Source organism: Manis pentadactyla, chromosome 9 (assembly GCF_030020395.1).
Source record: "Manis pentadactyla isolate mManPen7 chromosome 9, mManPen7.hap1, whole genome shotgun sequence".
In the NCBI taxonomy this organism is placed as follows: Eukaryota; Metazoa; Chordata; class Mammalia; order Pholidota; family Manidae; genus Manis; species Manis pentadactyla.
In genome coordinates this window covers 122,631,147-122,652,797 of record NC_080027.1, presented here as the reverse complement: position 1 = coordinate 122,652,797, position 21,651 = coordinate 122,631,147, and the positions used below count along the sequence as shown (strand labels likewise).

Genomic DNA, 21,651 nt, shown 5'->3' with positions numbered 1-21,651 from the left:
TATTCTGGCAACATTTATGTAAACCTGAAATTATCTCAAAATAATTTTTTTTAAAGAGCCGAAAGGAAACCTAGCAAAGGGTACCCAATTCTAGATCTTAGAGGAAAGGGGATGACAGAATTTTACTTGATAAAAAAGCACAGCATGTAAAAAATACATCAAAAATGGTAATAGAATTTAAACAATGACAGCTTCGTCACTGTCCCCACGTTGGCCCTGCACATTACCTTCTGTCTCTAGTTTACTTCTGCCAGTTTGGAGTCTGGGGAGCTCCAGGCACTAATCTAAGCAAATATCAGGGGCAGATTTTGAACCCAAATCCTCAAGGCCAAGCAATACAGACAAAGGTCATGCTCTAGGGACAGGACATTCTGGTAAGTTCCCTAAGCCATCCAGTTCACTGACCACGAAGCCACCAGAAGCAGCCTGACCTTGCACTGCCTGTGGCGACCCCTCGTTCCACTCAGCAGTGGGGAGCACACGTCCACCCCCTCTGCAGTGTAGGCCTCCTCACCATACACTAACAAGTTACTCCTGTCCTGTACTCACAAACCACTTTCCAAGTTGGAGCAGGAGAACTTCTCTATTTCTCACCATGGAATGAGAGCGGGCAGGGCAGGCCAATCGCTCAGTCAGGAGAAGCTGAATTAGATTTCCCCAGGGAGGCTCTTGGATGCCAAAAGAGTAAGAATGACCTTTCTCCTCCTACTTGTTCTCCCCCACATTCCTCCTTGCACCTACATTATCTCCACGATATTCAAAGTTAAGGCTAGAGTATGCTGTACAGCACATTCCTAAAAGGTAAACTCCATAGTGCTTCCGTCACTGTCCCCCTAACTGAATAGAGAGAGAGCCTTTTTTCAAAACAGTCCTGCAATCTAACTGTATTTATGACTTGATAAAAAAAAAATCCTCACAGATGTAATTCTCTCCCCATTGTATGGACTGAAGAGGGTGAAACACACCAAGCTAACATCTGTCTGGCATGAACAAGACACTAAAGTTCCAGATCTGATGAAACTGAAGTTAGGACTTTTTTTCACATCTGAGTAAAAGAAAGGGATTAAAGCATGCTTTTTAAAAAAGTATGTTTTTTTTCAGTCAAAGGCTTTTATGAATACATAACATCATCAATCTTTGGCATAGTTTTGATGTATTATTGGTTAGGCAAGTGAACAGCAAAACAATCCTCAAGTCCCATTTCCCATCTTCCTGCCCAGGGAATACCATGCCAGGGAACGGAAGCACATCATAAAGCCCAACTCTAAAGACAGCTGTGCTCAAAAGGTTCCCACAGCCACAGGGCGCAAGGCTGGGGAATGCGTCCAAACTACTCAAGCTGCCTGCTCAAGACCACAGCAAATGGCACTGCATATGATGGGCACTTCAACCGGGGGCCCTCAGGGGACACTACCGAGTCCCCATGCCATACCAACTCCCTCGGAGTTCTGGTATGGACTTCGGAGGAATACTATATACAAGGGGACTTTCTCAGAGAGACTGATTTGCAGCTCCAAGCCAGGTGGCTGGCACGTATCTTAACTAAGTAATGGCACTACATCTGTTCTCCTCTGCTAAGGAGTCAAGTTCCAGGATCCCCAAGATTACCAGACACCCCATTTGGCAAAGAAATGAATCAACTTTCAAGCATGGGGTGACATATACTTAGACTTGAAATCCTACAGGGACTCCAGTCAGACCTTTGAGAGTCAAGACAAATAAAGATGCATCTTCCACATGGACTCACCCTCCATGCTTGGTACAAATGACACCATTCGTCCCCAGACCATGTAGGAAGCAAAACCCATCATCCCTAAAAGTGAATTCTTTTCCTGTAAGAAGTAAGGAGTAAATTCCTGTCAGGTCTTAAAACTGTTAGGGAAAAAAACCACACATACCCCCACACTTCATACTCTTCATACTGGCCTCCCTGCGCATTACCTCTGAGGAAGAAATGAAGAAGGATGTGCTAATGATAGTTTCCATGAGTACATTCTACTTTTGAACCATACAAACAAGATAATTATAATTACTCCGTCAAAGACAGATTGGGGCTAACTTTCCTGTACTTATCAGGAAGTCAGTAAAGTACCTCAACTTCTGTTTTTACCAATGCCATTTAGTCTTACAACTTCCTGTACGTCTTATCCCCATGCCCCCAAAGACAACTAATGGTTAAGTAGGAAACTAATTTGCAGAAACTCCTGGAGAGGGGCCATGACAAAACGTGACTCCTTGTATAACATCAACTGGGAATTAATAAGTTGGATAGTGAGGGATTCACATTGTGTACCCTGTGCCCAGTACAGGGTCAGGCATTAGTAAAGATTTGCTGAGTGAATGAATATTAAGGATTCCCTTCCCATATCATGGTGAAGCTCTGGTATATGGGTATTGCATGTAATTCATTCTTTCAGGCATGACAATCATTCTTTGGGATACTGGCATAGAAGGGTAACTCTAACTCCAGTCTTCTCAGTCATCTATCAAAGGCGTATCATTGTTCTTTTTTTAGGGTAAAAATAAGATAGTAAAATGTGGGCAAATCTACAAAAATCCTTATCTTTTACTAGGGGGAAATTACCCTTCTGAAGTGGGAAAACATCATTCCTCTATCTACCAGTCACAGAAATAATTCCACAGATAGTTATTTGCCTGTTATGCACAAAGCACTACAGTAGGCATTGCAGGGGATCCAGAGAGGAGTAAAGCATGGTCTCTAGCCTGGGAATTCACTATCTAGTAAGTGGGATCAGCCAAATCTATCCATAGCTAGCACACAAATTAATTAATTAACTAAAGCATGAGCATATGTCCAGAGTCTACAGGAATTGAGTAATAAATAAGTACAGGTGAGATTCATATTCTCCTTTACTTCAATAACATAGTTTTGGAGGTTTTATTTTCAAAGTACTTTTTTTTGAGAAGTGCAATTACTGCAGGACGATTATTTGTTCCCTTAACCTTGTGAGACAGAGTAAGCAGGAAGAAATAAAAGGAGATGCTGGGAAAGTGAAGAAAGTGAACAGAACAAAACAAAATTTAAAGACCAAAATGGGTCTTTAGTTAAGTCCATGCTTTCTTTTAAAACTCCTTGCAAGGCTGAAGAACTCAGCATACTGCAATCAGGAATGAGTTACTGCAAATGATGATCATTTTGAAGGTGATAATGTCTTTTAATAGCAGGAAGAATTTATCCAAGCCTTTTTTTTTTTTTCAGTCTGCTCTGCTCAGAGCCCTTGGTGGGTCCAGGACCCCTGAGAGGCAGAGATGCCAAGCCTTGTCCAAGCCTTTTTAATAGTGCACTGCCCTGTGCCATAGTGAACAGATTATCCTAGGAAGGGGAGATTAGGAAGGGGAGAGGCTGTAAAGAGAAAGGGTACAAAGAGAAAGTGTTTGGGAAGGCCATTTCCTCTCAGAGATCCCCCAGGGAGCTGGAGGAGAAACAGCAGAGGCGCCTGGTGCCCTAAACGTGAGGCACTGGCACTCGGAGCAAGAGGGAGAGAGTGGAATCAAGCAGGTAGTGTCACATTACACTCATTCAATCAGATAAGGCCTCCCCCTGAAGTAAATCACGGTTCCAGGGCAAGCTGTGGAGCCTGGGTTATGACTCATCTGTAACAGAGTCTCTCCACTGGTAGGGGGGCATTTTATATTCCCGTGGCCAGGTCAGAAAAGAACAGAGGAGGAGCCACAGAAGCAGAATTGGACTGGGAGCTTAGAGAACTGGGCCCAAATCTGGCTCTGGCTCAAAACTGTTCTGTCTCATATACCATCTTCCTGCTCCTTTCATTCTTCCGTCGGCCCACCATGTCTCAGCTGCCTAGTGGTCACCAGCTACGTACAGGCTCAGACAGCCACATATACTGAGCACTGACTATGTGCCTGAGCTACGTGCTCTCATTGTATGTTGTCTCTAAATGTCACAACTTTGTGAGGTAGATATTATCACTCCCATTTTACTTATTTAGATATAATTCACCCATTTAAAGTGTGAATTCAGTGGGTTTTAGTATACTCACAAAGTTGTCCAACCATCACCACTATCTAAATCCAGAACATTTTTATTCCCCCAAAAGAAACCCCATACCCATTAGCAGTCATGCCTCATTTTCCTCTCTTCCATCCCCTGGCATTCTACCTTTGTGAATATGACTATTTTGGACACTTTGTATAGGTGGAATCATACAGTATGTGGCATTGTATATTACTCCCATGTTATATATGAAGAAACCAAGACTCAAACAGGTTAACTAACTTGCCCTGAGTCACACAGTGAATAAGAGGCTGAACTAGAACAAGAACACAGGGCTGACCTACATGCTTGTACCTGCTTTTGGCCACTATATGCTGCATCCATAGGGGAAGAAAATTGAGAAAGTCAAAGTTTTAGATATGCTTGGAGAAATGGGGTTTTGTTAATCTAAGGTAACAGAAGTGATCAATAAGAACCACAATTAAGCACCACATCTGCTGAGCTTATGTTGAAATGCTGAAACAGCTCAGAAACAGCTATGGCAGAAAGCACGCCCACCCCGGGCTGTCATTTCACCCCACAACCCCAACTTCTCCCCACCCCACAGCCCCATGAAGATGGCAGCTATATGAAACCAGGCTGTAAAGAACCTCCCCTCTCCCCATTTTGTGTCCCTTTCCCAGATATCACTCTGCCACCTAAACCTCATTATCCACATAAATTTCTATCTAAGGGGTCCAAGAAAAACATCTACTTTAAATAGGTGCACCAAGGCTTCTCCTCTTCTTAATTCTAGCCACCAGCTTATACTTGGTGTAAAAGAAAATGGGGAAGAATGTTGGAGGAACTAAGCTGTTAGCTGACCAAAGGCACAGAGCTATAAAAACTGAAGAATATAACTCATATAAAATGCCTATCAGCTAGCCATACCTTAGCTTCCCGCCATTTTTTCTGCTCTGTGTGTTGCATAGGTACACAGCTGAGATGAGATCACACCTTTCTAGGGGACCAAGTTCAGGTCTTCCTGGTTCTTTTCACCCCTCACCCAATGTATAAACAAACAGGTGTGCTGTAATGATGATGTAATTATAATTTGTTTCTTTCTTAGGAGAAAACTATAGGCAGGACTGACCTCCACTAACCCAAGGCCAAGGTCAGTGTCTTTACTTGATGCTTTATTCTCCAAACTAAGCTCAAACATTTACTGAATAACAATAGCTAACCCTTACACAGCACCTTACCAGGCACCGTTCTAAGCATGTATGTTATCTCCCAACAACCCATTTCCGTAAGAGGAAACTGTGGCACAGGGCAGTTATGGAGCCTGGGTGATGAGCCCAAGGTCATTCAGTCATTAAGGAGTGGTACCAAGATTGAAGGAATGCAGCCAAGACTAGAGCATTCCAACGAGACACATTTGAGTCATTCCAGTTCCTTAAAATTGAGAGGATTATGATACATTGCAATACCTAAGAACTCCACTGGATCATACAACAAATACTTTTCCTTTCTGCCTATCTTCATTGCTTTCACTGCCTTTTGTCATGCTCCATTCGGCCTTCAGAAGTACTCAAAGCCTTTTGTCGCAGTTCTTGTGAACCTTCTAACAGGAGCTCTCATCCCTATAGTTGAAGTGAAAAGAAGGTCAATGATTTGGGCAGAAGGAGGTGAATCAGGAAACTTCACTTATAACTCAGTTTTCTCTGTACAGGTCAAGCTATTCTCATCTTCATGTTCTATCTACATTTTAACTTATAAAACATCATATACAATATATACTCCCTACACTGCCCCCAGTGAATACAAAACTGTCAAAATTAAAAAGCATTATTTTAGAGTCCATCCCATCTCCTCTATGGTTAAAAGTGAAGTAATAAAAACCTTGAGTTAATCCATGATCTTCAGGATTGCTCAAATACCATGCTACATCCATCCCAGAGGCACACTTCCATTCTGAAATGATGGTTAAAACCTGGTAGAGATTTTGGTGGGTTACGAATTGAATGTTCCTTCCCTTAACAGGCCAAGCTTCTACTAATCGATCAGAAAACAACATTCACTCAAGAAAAGAGTCTCTGAATGAACCTGACCTTTTAAAGAGAGCCTGTAAAAGGAGACAAGAAACAGCCCTAGTTGTCTTTTATGAAGTGGTTTCTACTTTCTAACACAATTACCTAAACAGCTGAGACCCTGGCACCCCCAAAATATACACAGTTAAGTGCTACCTCATTAATTTTCCATGATGTTCACTTCACCTTCAAAGATAAAACTCTCCACACTGAAAGGAATGGAAGCATTTTATGGAACAAAATCAAATTGCTTAATATTGTATGTCAACAATATTTCTATTATAAATACATAAGTATATAAATAACATAGCTCCCAGTCCTGTCATCTGCACTCTACCCTGGTTTTTATATCAGATGGAAAGACTCCAGAGGGTAAAGAGAGTTAAATACAGCATGCAAAGATTAGTTTATGGTGCGGTCAACTAGAAAAGCCAATGAGGCAAAATACAAAGGTACATTTGTATTTCTTAAGTTGGCTTTTAAAGAAAAAAACAAGAAAACCTAGATCTCTTTGGGGGTCAGTCTACTCTCTGATTTTTTTTCAGCAGTAATCCTAAAATAAACAGTTGTTATAAAATATATCAGCAATAGAAGGCTTTTCTAGATAAGCTATCAGGAAAACTTGTGAGTAGGGAAAGTATCTGGGGAGCATTGCTAAGTCAGGGTGAAAGTACACACTCTGGTGATCACCTCTGACAGCATGAGCCCTTCTCACGTTGTTTTTGGGCAGCCTCACAGCAAGCAGTCCCCTCTACAGGTCCATTATCAGAATAGCAAATTTCTGAGCATAAGATGTCAAAACCAGAACTTCAGAAAAGTTAGTCACTTATTCCATGAGGTAAAATAAAAGATTTTGTTTACATCCAGGCCAACTAAATGGAATAGTACCATTTAGGACTGTATCCGAATCTTACTATCTTGTTTTTGTCACCATTTCTGGGGTCTCAGACAAATTTAGGATATTAAATACACAACTTTGGAAATACAGGGACTAACACACAAACTCTGAATTCAGAGTTTAACAACTCATGCCGTTCGAAGCTTCATATTCCTGTTTGCTATCCGCCTCCAAATTTCTGTTTCTGAAAGTCGCTTGCAGACCACTTGCATGAGAACCCCAGGGACTTTTTATGTTTAGGTTCTTGGGATCCACCCACTGGACCTGTGGCAGAGAGCCTGAGACTTTTTAAAAATCGTAATTTGATTTGAATACACACGTAAGTCTGAGAATCAGTAAATTAAACCCACTGACTTCTTTTCTATATTGCTCCCAAGATATGTGGGTGTCAGTCCTTCTCTCCTCCACCTAAGTTATTCCCTAACTAGTAGTTAGCAAACCCACCCGATTCCCACCAAAAACAGTTTAAGAGGAAGCAAGAAATTTGCAACGATCCAAGATCCTGCACGATTTTAAGTGCTTCTGGACCTCTAACACATCCCAGAGAGAACCCAGTGAAGAAGTCTCAGGATCAAAAACCGACCCCTTCCCTCTCTTACTTCTTCACTGTAAGGCAACACCTCTGGCGATTCCCTGGCTCCCACCGGGTATCATTTCCTTTAGCGATACCGGCTCCATTCAGAGCGCACTCCTTATTCACATAGCTGCCTCACGATCGGTGTAAAAGCCTTTCACACACATGATCAAACGTGCACCCAGGCAGTCCACTACAGCGCCCCGGCCTCCTCCAACCCTAAACGGCGGCTCGGACGCACAACTGCCAAGCTCCCTAACTCAGAGCAACGCTCCCTCCCCTTCAGGTCAATAACCTCCCTCTGGAGACACGGGCCCTCCCCGCTCCCGCGCGAGCAGAGTCGGGCGCCCCGGATCCTGCTCCTGGAACCCCCGCCTCGGCGCGCCCCTTGCCCCCAGGTCCCCGCGCCCGGGCCTCGGCGCCCTCCCCTCCCCCCAGCCAGAGGGATGTCCGCCCACGGCATCTCGGATCCGGCCGGCCCCGGCCCAGGGGCCCCGCCGCGCGGCCCATCTCCCACTTCCCGCCTCCCCGGGGTTGTTTTGCAGGGCCAGGGCTGCGGTCCGCCCTCCGGCGGGCTTCTCCAGCCCCCTCTCCCTCGTGGCCGCCCTCCTTACCCGCCTGCAGCCCGGTCTCGGCGACATCGCCGGCAGGGCCGCGCTCGCCGCCGCCGCCGCCCGTGGGGGCGGAGTGACGACTGTGGTGGTGGGCGCACTTGATGTCGCGGAAGAACTTCTGGGTTTCGCGCAGGTTCTGCTTCAAGCGACCCAGGTAGCGGCGGTAGCGCCCCAAGCTCCGGCACAGCTCGCGGATCATTCCGCCGCCTCCCGGCCCGGGCTCGCTCCCCCACGGCACGCCGTCGCCCTCCATCTCCTCAGCCTGCTCGGTCGTCGCGGCTGGGTCCCCGGCCCGCTGGCCCAGCTTCCCTCCTCCCCGCCCCACAGAGCTGAAGGGAGGAGGGACCCGCCTCCGGTCGCCCCCTCCAGCAGTCGGCCGGGCTCCCACTCTCCGTCACCGTCGCTGAAAACAAACCAACGCGCAGTGCGCCGCGGGAGGAACCTTTCTCTCACCCTTCAGAAGAGTGAGGGAAGGATTACTGCAGCGCGCCGATACCGCGGGGTCTCCTGGGACCTGTAGGCTGGGCCGAGCTCCAAAGCCCGGAGTCTGGTTGGGATTGATTTCCTTTTGGTATAAACCTCACCCATTCTTGTGCTTACACACTATCCTCATTTAAAAACAGGTTCCTGCTTTCTGCGAAAGTGTCCCTGAGGAGAGAGAGGAACTGCAGGATCCGGACGCCCGCAGAAGTGGGGTGCCTTACTGAAATCAGAGCGAAAGATTTTAATAGCAAAGAAAAGGAAGGAAACAAGAGGCCAGTAATATCTCCATGGCTACCCTAAATGGCTCTCCCTTTCCGGAGGCAGTAGATACAGGGGAACCAGCTGAAAAGACCCTGGAAATTAAAAACCCCTCATGTTTGTATCGTGTCCTCCTTTTCTGACTTTTGCTCTCCGGGTGTGGATAAAGGGATTGTGAAAGGGTCAGTCAGGAGTTTTAACTGAAGTTCAGTTGATTTCTTGAATTAGAGAGACCAAACAGGTTAAGGGGAAGTTGAGGTTTGTAGCCTTGCAAATCAGTTATGATTATCTCAGCGTGGCTCTTGCAAATGTAGAAGACTTTTATTGACACAAACTGTCACAGAGCCCTGGACACAATTACAAAGGAGACAAAACTTAACAACTACCTCTTATTAGCCTCCTGCTTTTTCCTCCCCTCTTCTCCAGACACAGAGCCCTCCTGTCTCTTACTGTGGAAAGACCTCATCTTTCACCCAGGCCAAACCTCTTCTCCGACAGGCTAGATGGTGTTGTTCCTCAGCTGAATTTAAGAGGAGACTTGAATTTGAGGCTGAACTCATTTTATAAAAAGGGGCCAGTAATCCACTTGAATCTCTACTTGAATGTGTGTAAGGAGGTAGAGACGTAAAGAGGAAGCCTCAAGCTCCTTCTCACTCCTTTTACTTGTTCACATATTCTCCACTGGCCACTCCTCATTTTTGCAAGATCCCCATGCAGACCCTAAAAGCCTCAGTAAACAAAACGAAAATATTAAAGTTTAATGCAAGGTGGTTGATACTATTTTTAAAAAGAAGCAACACTGTAGCAAAGCAATGTGTGATGATTTGCCACACACAGTAATTTCTAGCAAAGGAGATCAGATGGAGCTGTCTAGAAGAAATTGGGAATTAATATCTTGAAGAAAAAATAAACTTTGCATTGGTGGAAATAATGGAGGGCATTACGTCAGGTAAAAGTCACGGAGCTCATCCTTTAAAAAACCATTCTTTAGTACTTTATTTTTTAAATAATATAAGATTGTGGTATAAAAGACAAATGATGCAGAGGGTATGCATGAGAAAACCAAGTCTTCCTTCTTCTCCCTGTCAGTCACCTAGTTCCCCTCCCAGGAGGTAACCACTGTTGCAGATATAGATAATGTATTTTTAGACACAAATGATAGCCTACTAGACTTGTACTATTCTGCCCTTACAGACTCTTCCACACTAGAACATAAAGATACGACTCATTCTTTTTAACTGTTTATGTATTACCATATGGGTTAACATGTTTTAACAAGTCCTCTGTTGATAGACCTTTAGGTTTTTTGGCAGTCTTTTGGTATTACATACAATGCTGCAGCAACTAACCTTATACATAGGTAATTTTCTAAATTGAAATAGTGTTGACATAATATGTTAGTTTCAGATGTACAACATAGTGATTTGAGATTTATAAACATTACCAAATGCCTACCATACATGCCAGCATACAAAGTTATTACAATATTGACACTATTCCCCATGCTATAACTTTCATCCCTGTGACATATTTATTTTATAATTGTAACTCTATCCCCTTCACTTATTTTGCTTGTCCCCCCACCCGCTCTAAATACATCATTAAAAAATTTTAATATGTGTATTAAATGCATCCCCATTTTTGATCTGCTGGAAAACAATCATTTGTTTCCTGCTATTTAAAATCTTAAGGGGTGTTAGTGACAGTGAACTCTTCCTAAATCATAATCACATGCAAGTAAAAATACCAATTTTTTAAAATGTCTAATTGCAAGGACAAATGGGGGAGAATAAGGGTTTCAATGGTTACAAGAAAAGATTTAACTTAATATAGGAAAGCGTTTCCTGAAAGTGATAAGAGTAAGCAGTTAATGAAGGTGAACATACAGATCTACTTTTGCTCCTGTCTAGAAACCAGAAAAATAACAGTCACAGGTTTTTTTATAATTAAGGTATCATTGATATACAATCTTAGTGCAACATTGTGGTTACAACATTCATCCATGTTATCAGGTCCCCCCCCACGCCCCATTGCCGTCACTGTCCATCAGTGTAGTGAGATGCTATAGAGTCTGCTTGTCTTCTCCGTGCTATACTGCCTTTCCCGTGACCCACTTATATTATGTGGACTGTCACAGGATTTTTACAGGCATAAACCCACAACAAAAGAGAGAAGCCAGTAGCGAAAAAAAAAAAGAGGAAGAAGAAACTGGAGAACAGACAGACAGACAGACAAGCATTAATTTAAAGTTACCAACTTGGAGAAACCTGAAACCTGAATCCTGAATCCAAAGTGGGAAAAGCTGAGACCCAGCCTGACTTACACGGCAGAATCCCTCGAGTCTTGGCTCCCCTCACTGCCTGCTGAGGACGTATAGGACAGCAGGGCTGCCAGGTACAGGTTGTACCTTTGGCAGGATTAAAACAAGCATTCTGAAAGCTGTTTAAGAACAGTTAGATCCCCAGGTCACTCCTTCTTCAACTGTCCCACCCCACAATTCTCCCCAAAGAAAGCTAAAGTATTTCTTCTCCAAACAGGGTTAAATAGGAGATCTCTATATAAACAAGGAGATTAAGTGAATTTATGGATATTGGATGCTAAGAGTCTCAGCCCTCTTCCTCAATTCAATTCTACCAGATGTTTATCCTCCAGAGAGGAAATCCGAAGTGTCTTTTTCAAGGAATCTGACCAGCCCAAGAAGAAAGGCCCAATGATACTGACATCAGAGATTTTTTTAATCGAGGTATAATTGGCATACATTATATTAGTTTCAGATATATGACATAATGATTGGATATTTGTATATATTGCAAGAGGAGCACCCCCACAAGTCCAGTTAACACCCACCACCACACAGTTAGAGCATTCTTCATTATTACTAAAGTATAGTTGACATAATCTATTAAGTTCAGGTGTACAACATAGTGATTCAACATTTATATATACTATGAAATGCTCACCACAGTAAGTGTAGTTGCCATCTGATGACTTTTTCTTGTGATTAAACTTTTAAGATTTACTCTTTCAAAAGTTGCTTATCTTTTGAAAGATTTAGCAACTTTCAAATGTGCAGTACAGCATTATTGTCTAGTTGTCATGCTGTATATCACATCTCCATGACTTTTTAATTTGATAACCGGAAGTTTGTACCTGTTGACTCCCTTCACCCATTTTGCCCATTCCCCACCCCCAGCCCCCTGCCTGCGGTAACCACCAATCCAGAAGAAGGGTTTTTGTCTGGCTTATTCACTGCTGTATCTCCAGACCCTAAAACAGTGCCTGTCACTTAGTAGGTGCTCATTAGATTTTGGATGAAGGAATAAATGTTCACTGTAGATATTTTGGAATATTCAGAAAAGCACAAAGGTACATAAAAACCACTCATATTTCCACTATCCAGAAAGAGCCAGAAGGTTGTAGTTGTATCTAATGTTGATTCTCACTGGAAGAAGAGGGGTAGGTGAGAAATACATTAGTCTTCCTAACTTTATTTTTCTATGACTAGTTCCTCTTGGTTAGATGATTTCTAGAGAGATCCTAAAGCATTGATCCTTATGTTCATGTATGTGGGAATCAGATGCTTTCTGTGGAACAGCGGATGACATTAACGTTTAATTCTGCAATGTGAATTATGAGCAAGTTTACTAAGGAAAAATATGGCTATATTATGCAACATAAAATCACAATCACAAACTCCAAAATTAAAAGACCCCCAAATTAAAGAAAAAATTACAATGAACAATTAAACAACATTTCTGTGTTTTCCATAGATATTTCTTCACTACTGTTCAATGGCTGTCATCTTCTAAGGTTACTAATGGGCAAGTGATATTCAGCTCCAAAGAAGAGAGGAAAAATGATGGGAGATGAGAAAATACAATTCATTAACTTAGCTTTACCTATGAATTGGGAAAAGATCGCCATTATCAATTTTAACAGCAGAACATACCTTCTTCTAGCTCAAAACTGATTTCCAAAGGAACATGTTGGAGAATCCCTGTTCCAGACAACCTTGCTCTCTTCTCTGCTTATTCTGTATATTGCTGTCAGTGTTGCACAGCCATGTTTCTCAAACTTTAAGGTGCACAAGAACACGTGGGCATCTTGTCAAGAATACACATCTGACTTGGTAATTCTGGGGCGGGTTTTGGGATTCCACATGTATAACAAGCTCCTAGGTGATGCCAGTGCTGTTGGTCTGTGGACCACACTTTGGGTAGCAAAGATGTACAGAGACAGAACAGGAGTCAGCAAAGCCTCACAGTTAAAGAAAAAGGTCTTGGAATCAAAGAGACCTGTGTTCAAATCCTAGGTCTACCCCTTCCCACTTGTATGCCCTTGGAGACATTATTTATTCTCTGTCTTACTTCTTCATCTGTAAAATGAGGATAGCAGTACCTTCTTCACACAGTTATTGTGAGCATTGAAAGAGCAAAGCCAACTGTAAATCTCAAAGTATGTTGAAATTAAAAAAAAAAATTAAAGCAGTGTCTGACACATGCTAAGCTCTCAATAAATGGCAACTGCTTTTATCAATGGTGTTATTATTATTACAAATCTGAGTTCTAGTCCTGACCTGCTACTGTATAATCTTGGGCAAGTGGTTGGTCCTTCTAGGTCTTTGTTTTCTCATCCATCTAATGGGATAGTAAGAGTGCCCACCTCATGAAGTTCCTATGAGGACTGAAATGGGAGAAAATGTGTATAAAAATTGCTTAGCACAGATACTAGCACCTAGAAGACACTTAGTAAAAGGTAACTGAGATGATGATGATTGCTGTAAGCCTAAATTCTAATCCTGACTCTGTGACTCCTGTTAAAAGGGAGAGAATCCTAGGATCATGCTCAAGATCACTGTGTTGTCAGGAGGAATGAGCTACAGAAAATGAAAGTGCTTTGGAAACAAAATCCTGTAAATATTTAGGGAAGAGCATGGGAGTCAGAGAGAAATCAGACCCATTTCAGTCCTGGCTGTGCTGTTACTTAATTTGTGATCTTAAGCAAATGACTTGGCTTCTTGGAGCCTCAGTTAGTTCCTCTGTATAGTGGAGCTAATAATACCTACCTCACAGGGTTGCAAAGATTAAATGACAATGTATTAAGCAGTTAGTACCTTGCCTGGCACATAGAAATGCTTAATAAATGTTTTCTTTTCTAGCTATAGTAATTACTCACATTCAAGATTATGTGTTTTTCCAAGGAGGATAGTATTTCCAAGAATATTTTAGTTTTGTTTATGAGATTCTCTACATGAAGGTTTATTAATTTGAAGATTAAAGGTCTATAAAACGGAACTGCTAAATGCATTCTATTTAATTATACATCAAGTATCACTCCAATGCTGAATATTTCATCAGTGGCCTCCTGGCTGTTAGGATGCAGAGCATGGGGAGGAAAAACAGTCAATTAAAGGGAACTCAGTATAGCCCCAAACAGACATAATCTTTGCCTTACTGCTAAGTAGAAGAACAAAGTTTCCAAGAAATTTTTAGAGTAATTGATCCAAGCTTTCTAGAGGAAACCCTGAGCATAGTTTTGTCACAATTCATTTTTTATCAGTAAGATTAGAATATTGGTATTGCTTTTCCAAGTCTGAATGGTTTTGATCATTTTTGGTTAATTTCCTTACTTATCCAGAATACAATTATTTTTGTGTCTCTTGGCTGATCTTGGATACAAAAAGATGGATAGATGAAAAGCTACCAATACTCTTTTCTATGTCAAGATTATCCTGGTAAATGTTTTCTAGAAGATTCTGAAAGCTTTGTTCTAAAACATTCCAACTAGCTTAATATGTATCTATCCATATGTGCCAACCACAATGCCTGTCACAAAGAGTGTGCTTAGTATGTTTCTTTCATATATTGAGTGCTCAAAATATTTCTTTCATACCATCCTCTTGCTTACTTCCTTTCTCACCAATCTAGTTCTGCAGGGAGGTGGTTTAATGGAGGTTGAAGGTTAGGATTCTGAAGCAAAGGTGGATGGAAGGTATTGTGTTCATGAGAACATTCCTTATCCCCCAACTGTAGAAGACAGAGGGACCTCTAAATAAGAAGCCTCACATAAAACTCTGTGTTTGGCATAATGTAGTGGGCGTGAGGAACACAGGAAAGGCAGTATAGCACAGAGAAGACAAGTAATGATTCTATAGCATCTTACTATGCTGATGGATAGTGACTGTAATGGGGTATGTGGTGGGGACTTGATAATAGGGGCAGTCTAGTAACCATAATGTTGTTCAAGTAATTGTACATTAACAATACCAAAGAAAAAAACAAAACCCCTCTATGTGTTTGAAAAACAGGCCCTGGAACCTAGCTGAGCCCCCTTCCTATGTGTCTGGGTTTGGGGTCCCTATTATTTTCTTAGAGCTGACTTCAGAAGCACTGATCTAGGACCCCTCTCCAAGTAGGGCTTAGAAGTCCACTTAGGCAAGTTTCCCAGTGACATGCACATACAATTCCTGCATAGGGAGTATGAGAATGTTTAAGGGTGTGCAGGAATAAAAGAAAAAAATATTATTCAATCTAAAACATCCTAAAAATAAATTCATTTCAAAGTTTTCAATGGTCCCATATCCCATCATAAAATTTATGATTATTTTTACCTATGGTTTATATCCAGTGTTATCCACATGGTTTATATCATCTTTAATAATCACAACTACCCTGGAAGGATGAATAGTTTTACCTTGATTTTATATGTGAGGAAACTGAGACTCAAGTGATTTGTCTAAATCCATAAAGTTAATAACACAGGTTTGTCCAACCCCGAGGCCTTTATTTTAGCTCAACACAATTTTGCATTCTAATGCTTTCATTTTATATTACTTTTAAAAGGCTTTTTGTGTTTCTATATACTTATCACGTCTCTTTTAATAGCAGCATAACATTCTGTTATGCCACTGTTACTTATCTACTCCCTATTCTTGGGCATTTAGGTTGTTTCAGGTTTTTTTACTGTTGTAAACAATGCTGTTATAATCTTGTTGTGTTATTACTTGTCTTCTTCCTTTGAATTATTTCCCAGGAAGGTATTACTGGGTGAAAAGATACAGACATTTATGTTTTTAGCTATATATTACTGAACTGTGCTATGTTATTGCATCTTGAAAGAGAATATTCTTTTTCATCAGGACCCTGTGAAAGGCATAAGGCAATCCTGGGTGGACTCACTGATGAAAACAGCCCTTTGTCCCTCTATCTGCTTGGGTCTGTCCCGAGGCCATATGAGCCTCCCTGAAAGTGACTTATGATGTAAGTATGCATTCTCCAGAATAAGATCTTACATGGGATGGTCTGATTCCCCTTTCCCAGGAGAGGCTTCCCTATTTAAGTTGACTTTTTCTCTGTGTAGTCACAAGATCAGCAGGTTTTTCAAGTCATTGATACCTCTCTCGATTCAGGCTGTAGCTCTCTATTTCTGTGTGGAGCAAAGGTGTGGTAGATGTTAGAAAGTCTAGATTTCAACTCATTGTTCGCCAGCCCAAACTGGGTACAAAAGGGTAGGGATAAATTACACCAAGGAAAGGAAGTCTCGACCGTGCCGAAAAAGGTTTTAGGAACTGTCAGGAGGAAATAAAATGAGGAAAGGTCGTACTAGAATAAGAAAGCCCTGTTCCAACTGGTAGAAGGTAACTTTGAGATATATATTGATATCTCTGCATTTTTGTTAGCTTACATTGTAAAGTACCATGTGAAGTTATTGAAAGGTTTTAGCTGAAATTATATGGCACATAATAGGCTCTCCAACGATAGCTGTTATCTTTATTAGTGAGTGTGGTAGCCATAGTATAGCTGAGGAATGGTGCAGCAGGCACTGAGGGAAAGGGACAGACAGTAACGGCAAGCACAACTGGCCTGGCCAGCTCTTTCTAGCCAGGTGACCTCAGGTAAATTTTTCATCTGCTTCAGCCACAGTTTCCTTATCTGTAAAATGAAGGTTAGGATACTTACCTACAGAGTTTGTATTACAAGGAGCTTGTGCCAGGCAGATAGTAAATGCTCAATAAATAGGAGCTGCTAGTACTTCACAAATCTATCAATAAAGGTGATCAAGCAAATCTTCCACTACGTCAGTGGTTCTCAAACTTTAATGTGCATAAGAATTACCTCCTATGCTTCTTTAAAGTGCAGATTTTCAGTCTCCACCCCCTGGAAATTCTGTTTCCATCCCTTTCGGTATGGTGCCCAAGAATCTGCATGTATAACTAAATTCCAAGGTGATTTATGTTGCTGGTAGTCCATGAATCATATTGTGAGAAACACCATCATATGGTTTCAGAGAATAAAAAGAAAAAAATGTTTTTTCCCATCACTAATATTGCCATAAAATTCTCTAATATGCAGATGTAAAATTACAGAGATCTAAAAATGGAATGATTCTATTTTCAGGTGATTTATATAATTCTCACCTACTTAAAGGCTTCAGAATCATCCCCAAACAACATTTTATCCTTTTAATACTTTCGATATGGATGTAAACACTTCTCCTTTGGAGTCATCTCGGTCCCTCGCAGGGATCTCTCTGGACTATAGTACTTAATTATCTCCCCCTTGGGAGTGGTGACAGATGTTACCATTTCAACCGGGTACTGTTGTTTTACATTTCATTTGTGGCTCATTTCCCCAGCTGGACTTTAAGTCCAAAAGCAGGGATCAATGTCTCTTATTATTCTCTATCTTCTAAAAGCATCTTGTAAGCCTTGTACACGATATGTATTTCATAAATATACGTGAATGAATGTGGGTATATTTAACTGCAGACTAGTACTCATTGATAAATCCTTTATCACAGAGTGGTACATTCATGAAAGGGTAAGCTCTTGGGCTTTTAAGTCTGGAGGCAGACAGAGCAGCGTGCAGATCTCTGACCTATGAAAAGTGCTATACGCTCTCTGAGCCTGTGTTCACATTTGTGGAGTGGGAATAACAATTACCTTGCACATTTGTTTTAGGGATTAAGTAGAGTATTCACGAGGTTCCCGGCAAAATGCCTAATTAATATCTGTGGTTCTCCTTAAATGGTAGCTGCTTGTTATTAGTATTATAGCTAAAAGTACCACACAGAATAATAGATGGGGCTGCTGTAAATATTTATCTTCAGATGTAAAATAACTGACTCTCTCTGAGCAAAGTGATATTCTTTCTTCCTTTTCTCTTTTGTATTTTTTTTTAATGTCTAGTATTTTCAGCTTTAAGTAACAGATTATCCAGAGGTTTGTATGGATTCCCTATAAAGATGAGAAGAGACACAAACAGCCATTTGACCAGTCGCAGGCTCCAGGCTTGCACCCAGAGCAGTACAATCAGGGTTTAAGTTTATGCTGCACAAACCTCCTCTGTTCACAGCCGTGATTATTGAGACTTTTCTCCTACTACTGAGGAGCAAGAAGCACCCAGAATGAAGAGTACTCATCCTACCTGAAATGAGAAGTAGAAACTTCCAGCTTTTTGTACTACGGGTAGGAGATTCACCAGTCCCCAAGAATGAGCCAGACACTGGGATCTCCCAATGCACGTCTTAGGGACGCTGCGAGAGAAACAGTCACAAAAGTGGCAATTTGATTTGTTTACTCCTTTAAAACATTGTCAGTTAGGTTATCAGAGATTCTGTGCTATGGAGGAAATAATAAATACAATTTCTGAATACAAATAGTAATCACAGTTTTATTTCTGAAGGCAAAAAATTGCAACAACAAAGTATCTAAGAATAAGGTGGATAGTGATAAACCATAATATATTCACTTGATAGAATGGTAAGCAGTCATTTAAAATATGTTCTTAGATATATGGGAATATATCTAAGTAATAGAATATGGAATATCATGGAAAAATGTAATAACATATGGAAAAATTTTCTGAGTACATTTTAAGTAAAAAATAAAAAAGGATAAAATTTAGTTTAGATTCAGAGCTTTCTCTAGCTCACGAGTGACGCAGACAGAGCCTTCCCAGTCTTGCCTGTCTCTTACAATAGCCAATAAAAAGCCTGTACTTAGGTGGTGGGATTGTGACATCATCAACAATCCAGCCAATCTCCCTGATGATTATTTGCATGGCTTGCTTCTCCTAATCCAACGGAACCCAATTTCTTTTAAGGAGAGTATTGAGTGAAAGTGAAATCTCCAAAACAAAGCAGAGAAAATTACATTAACAAAGGAGTATTTGTAATGATGTTGGTATCAGAATCCAGTGGTAAAAATTGTTATAACTAGTCTCTCTAGAGTATTTTTACCTTCTAAGCGAAGCACTCAGTATGTTAAATCTTAAAACAGCTCTCTGACAACTGCCTACCCATTTGATGTGTCAAATGTTCTTTAAAGAATTCTGACAGAGTAAGAAACAATTTTCTTGGATGATCTACAAGCTTCTTCCTATTGGGAAACAGAGAAGCCTTTTATTTCTCAGACTTACCGGCTTTTATAAAAAGAAAAAAGAAACCCTACTCAATGCCTACCTGTTGATCTTGGCACCATATCCACTATAATTAAAGCTTTGTAAGTTTATCAAGCTAAATGAATTGGCTGTTGACAAGGGAATGAGATTCCATAACCCTGATCTTTGTCCTGCATGGTTATACAGTTACTGATGTAGCAAATTTGATAAACTAGGAGTGTTCCCTGTCATTAGCCTAACTGGGATTTCCTCTCACAAAAAGCATTAAGCTTTGCGGGATAATTCGGCTTTTCTCATGTGGCAGACAGGGTGCTTAGACAAGCTATTTATTTTTGTTTCATTCAGGTTTACTGAGCCCATCTGTATGTCAAGCATTTTCATATGCGTTTCTAATTTAATCCTTACAATAACCATGTGGAGATGGATATTATTAGTCCCTGTTTATAGATGAGAAAACCAAGAGTGAGAGACATTAAGTGATTTGGTTGCCCAAGAACACACTGGAACGACAGAACCAGAATTCTTATAAGGATTTTTTTTTTAAACCAAAACCAGTCAGTGTTCTTCCCACTATACCACGTTATTTATTTGTAATTAATAGTGATACCAAAGCAGAATCGAAAACGCTACTCGCATACCATATCTAATCTGCACTGTAACTTTGTAAATTTTTGTCTTACCTTGAACATCAAAACATAGTATATACCTGTATTTTTCCAAGGAAGCCAAGAATAATAGAACAATCCAATCCTTTCAACAGAATTTCCAAGTACTTTCAAGTTCTACTTATCTTAGGTACTCAAGAACTTACTATGGCTACTGAAAATCTGCTCTCTGCTAAAAACTGGCAGTTGTAGGTTACATAGGTCTCTACACAGAATTCCCAGTGAAATCTCTTTGCCAGCAGTCTGTTTGGGCTATAACATGACCCTCAGAGAAAGTCAGAAATGGGTGAAAAACATTTGAACTCCCAAGGATAGAAACAATGGAGTGTACAAGAGTTTTGAAACTGAATGACATCTCTGATAATAGCTACGGCCAGGTGATGTCTAAGTGCACCCTGTAAGATAGGTACTTTCATTAGCCACAGTTTAAATTAGAAACTGGGGCATAATGAGGTGAGATTACTTGCCCCCAGTCACATGGTAAATGGGAAGCAGAGCCAGGATTTGTCCCCAAGCAGTCTGGTCACAGAGTCTGAGCCCTTAACCACTACGCTATATGGCCTCTTTAAAATGGAATGTAAAGTACAGCTGATTTCATGAAACACACCACGGATTTTTTTGCTGATCTGCATTATAACTTGCTAAATATGGCCACAAATAGGAAATTTGGCCATCATGCTATGTGTATATGGTAATATAAACATCAAACCTAGTGAGAAATGAGACATAATTAAAAATAATAATGGGCTCTGCTTCTTAAAACTTCACACTGATTCCCCTCCACTGTTTTCAGCTTAGAGTCAGGTCATGAACGTGTGTCCACCTGTACTCACCATTTGTTGCCCACAACTTGTGGCCCAAGACTTGCCCCAGGGTCTGTGCAGCCCCTGCACTTCTCTGGGGCAGGTCAAGCAGGGGTCAGCAGACCCCTCTGTCTGATGTCTAGCACCAGGGCAATCTCCTCCGCTGGCTCTGTCTAGTCCTGCCACCGTCTTCACTGGCATGTTGCCTCTCCCTCACCACTAAAAATGCTAAAAGCTTGCAGCTCATGTTTCCTCATTGTGCCTGATATGGTGTAGTGGATGTGGGAGGTGGTTCTATATTCCCAGCCCATCCTAAATTCCTATCTTCTAAAAATGGAGATGCGTAGTTTGGTAAGTAGCTGCCTGACTGAACGAAATTCTTAACAACTTAGGCTTTTCTAGGATACACATTCAAATGAGTGGCTGGCATGGGAAAAATACGGGACAGTCAGAAAACTCACAGCCCTAGTAAGACTGAAGTGAGGCTAGAATGGCATGATGGCTGTAAAGATTGGTAAACTGGAAAATGCTTTAGAGCTGACCACTGTGACTCACAGACTGAGTGGCCCTTCACTACAGTCTAAGCCAATAGTTCTCAAATGTTAGCTCACATCAGAATTACCTGGAGGGCCCAGTATTTCTGATTCAGCAGGTCTTGCTGGTGGTCAGTAATTCGCATTTCTATCAAGTTTCCAGGAGCTGCTCCTGCTGGTTCCAGGGCCATAACCGAGAACCCTTTGGTCTAGACTGCGGGAGAGGCGACACTGTCATATCCACTGTAAGCATACACGGGCTCTCAGATGGGGTTGCTACTCTGCTTTGTATCTTGGTAACCCAATAATTTGCTCTCTTCTGCCTGCAGATTACTCAGGGCAGTTTGGCTGAGATTTATGGGAAAAGAGATTGCATTC

General features: G+C 41.3%; 1 protein-coding gene across 5 annotated transcripts in view; it reads right to left on the bottom strand.

The window, feature by feature from the left end:
• LOC118924685 (retinoblastoma-binding protein 5) overlaps positions 1-8,955 on the bottom strand; it is a 98,344-nt gene extending 89,389 nt beyond the window's left edge. The window contains exon 1 of one of the 5 annotated variants that reach the window (XR_008999442.1): positions 8,132-8,953. Coding sequence is in view for 4 of the 5 variants with exons in the window: in XM_036909710.2 (XP_036765605.2) it covers positions 8,132-8,384 (253 nt within the window). In the remaining variant the exon portion in view is untranslated. Of the gene's footprint in view, positions 1-8,131 lie in introns of all 5 variants that reach the window. The other 4 variants (XM_036909710.2, XM_057508067.1, XM_057508068.1 and 1 more) reach the window with 4 other exon arrangements.
• Between the last annotated feature and the right edge of the window lie 12,696 nt (positions 8,956-21,651).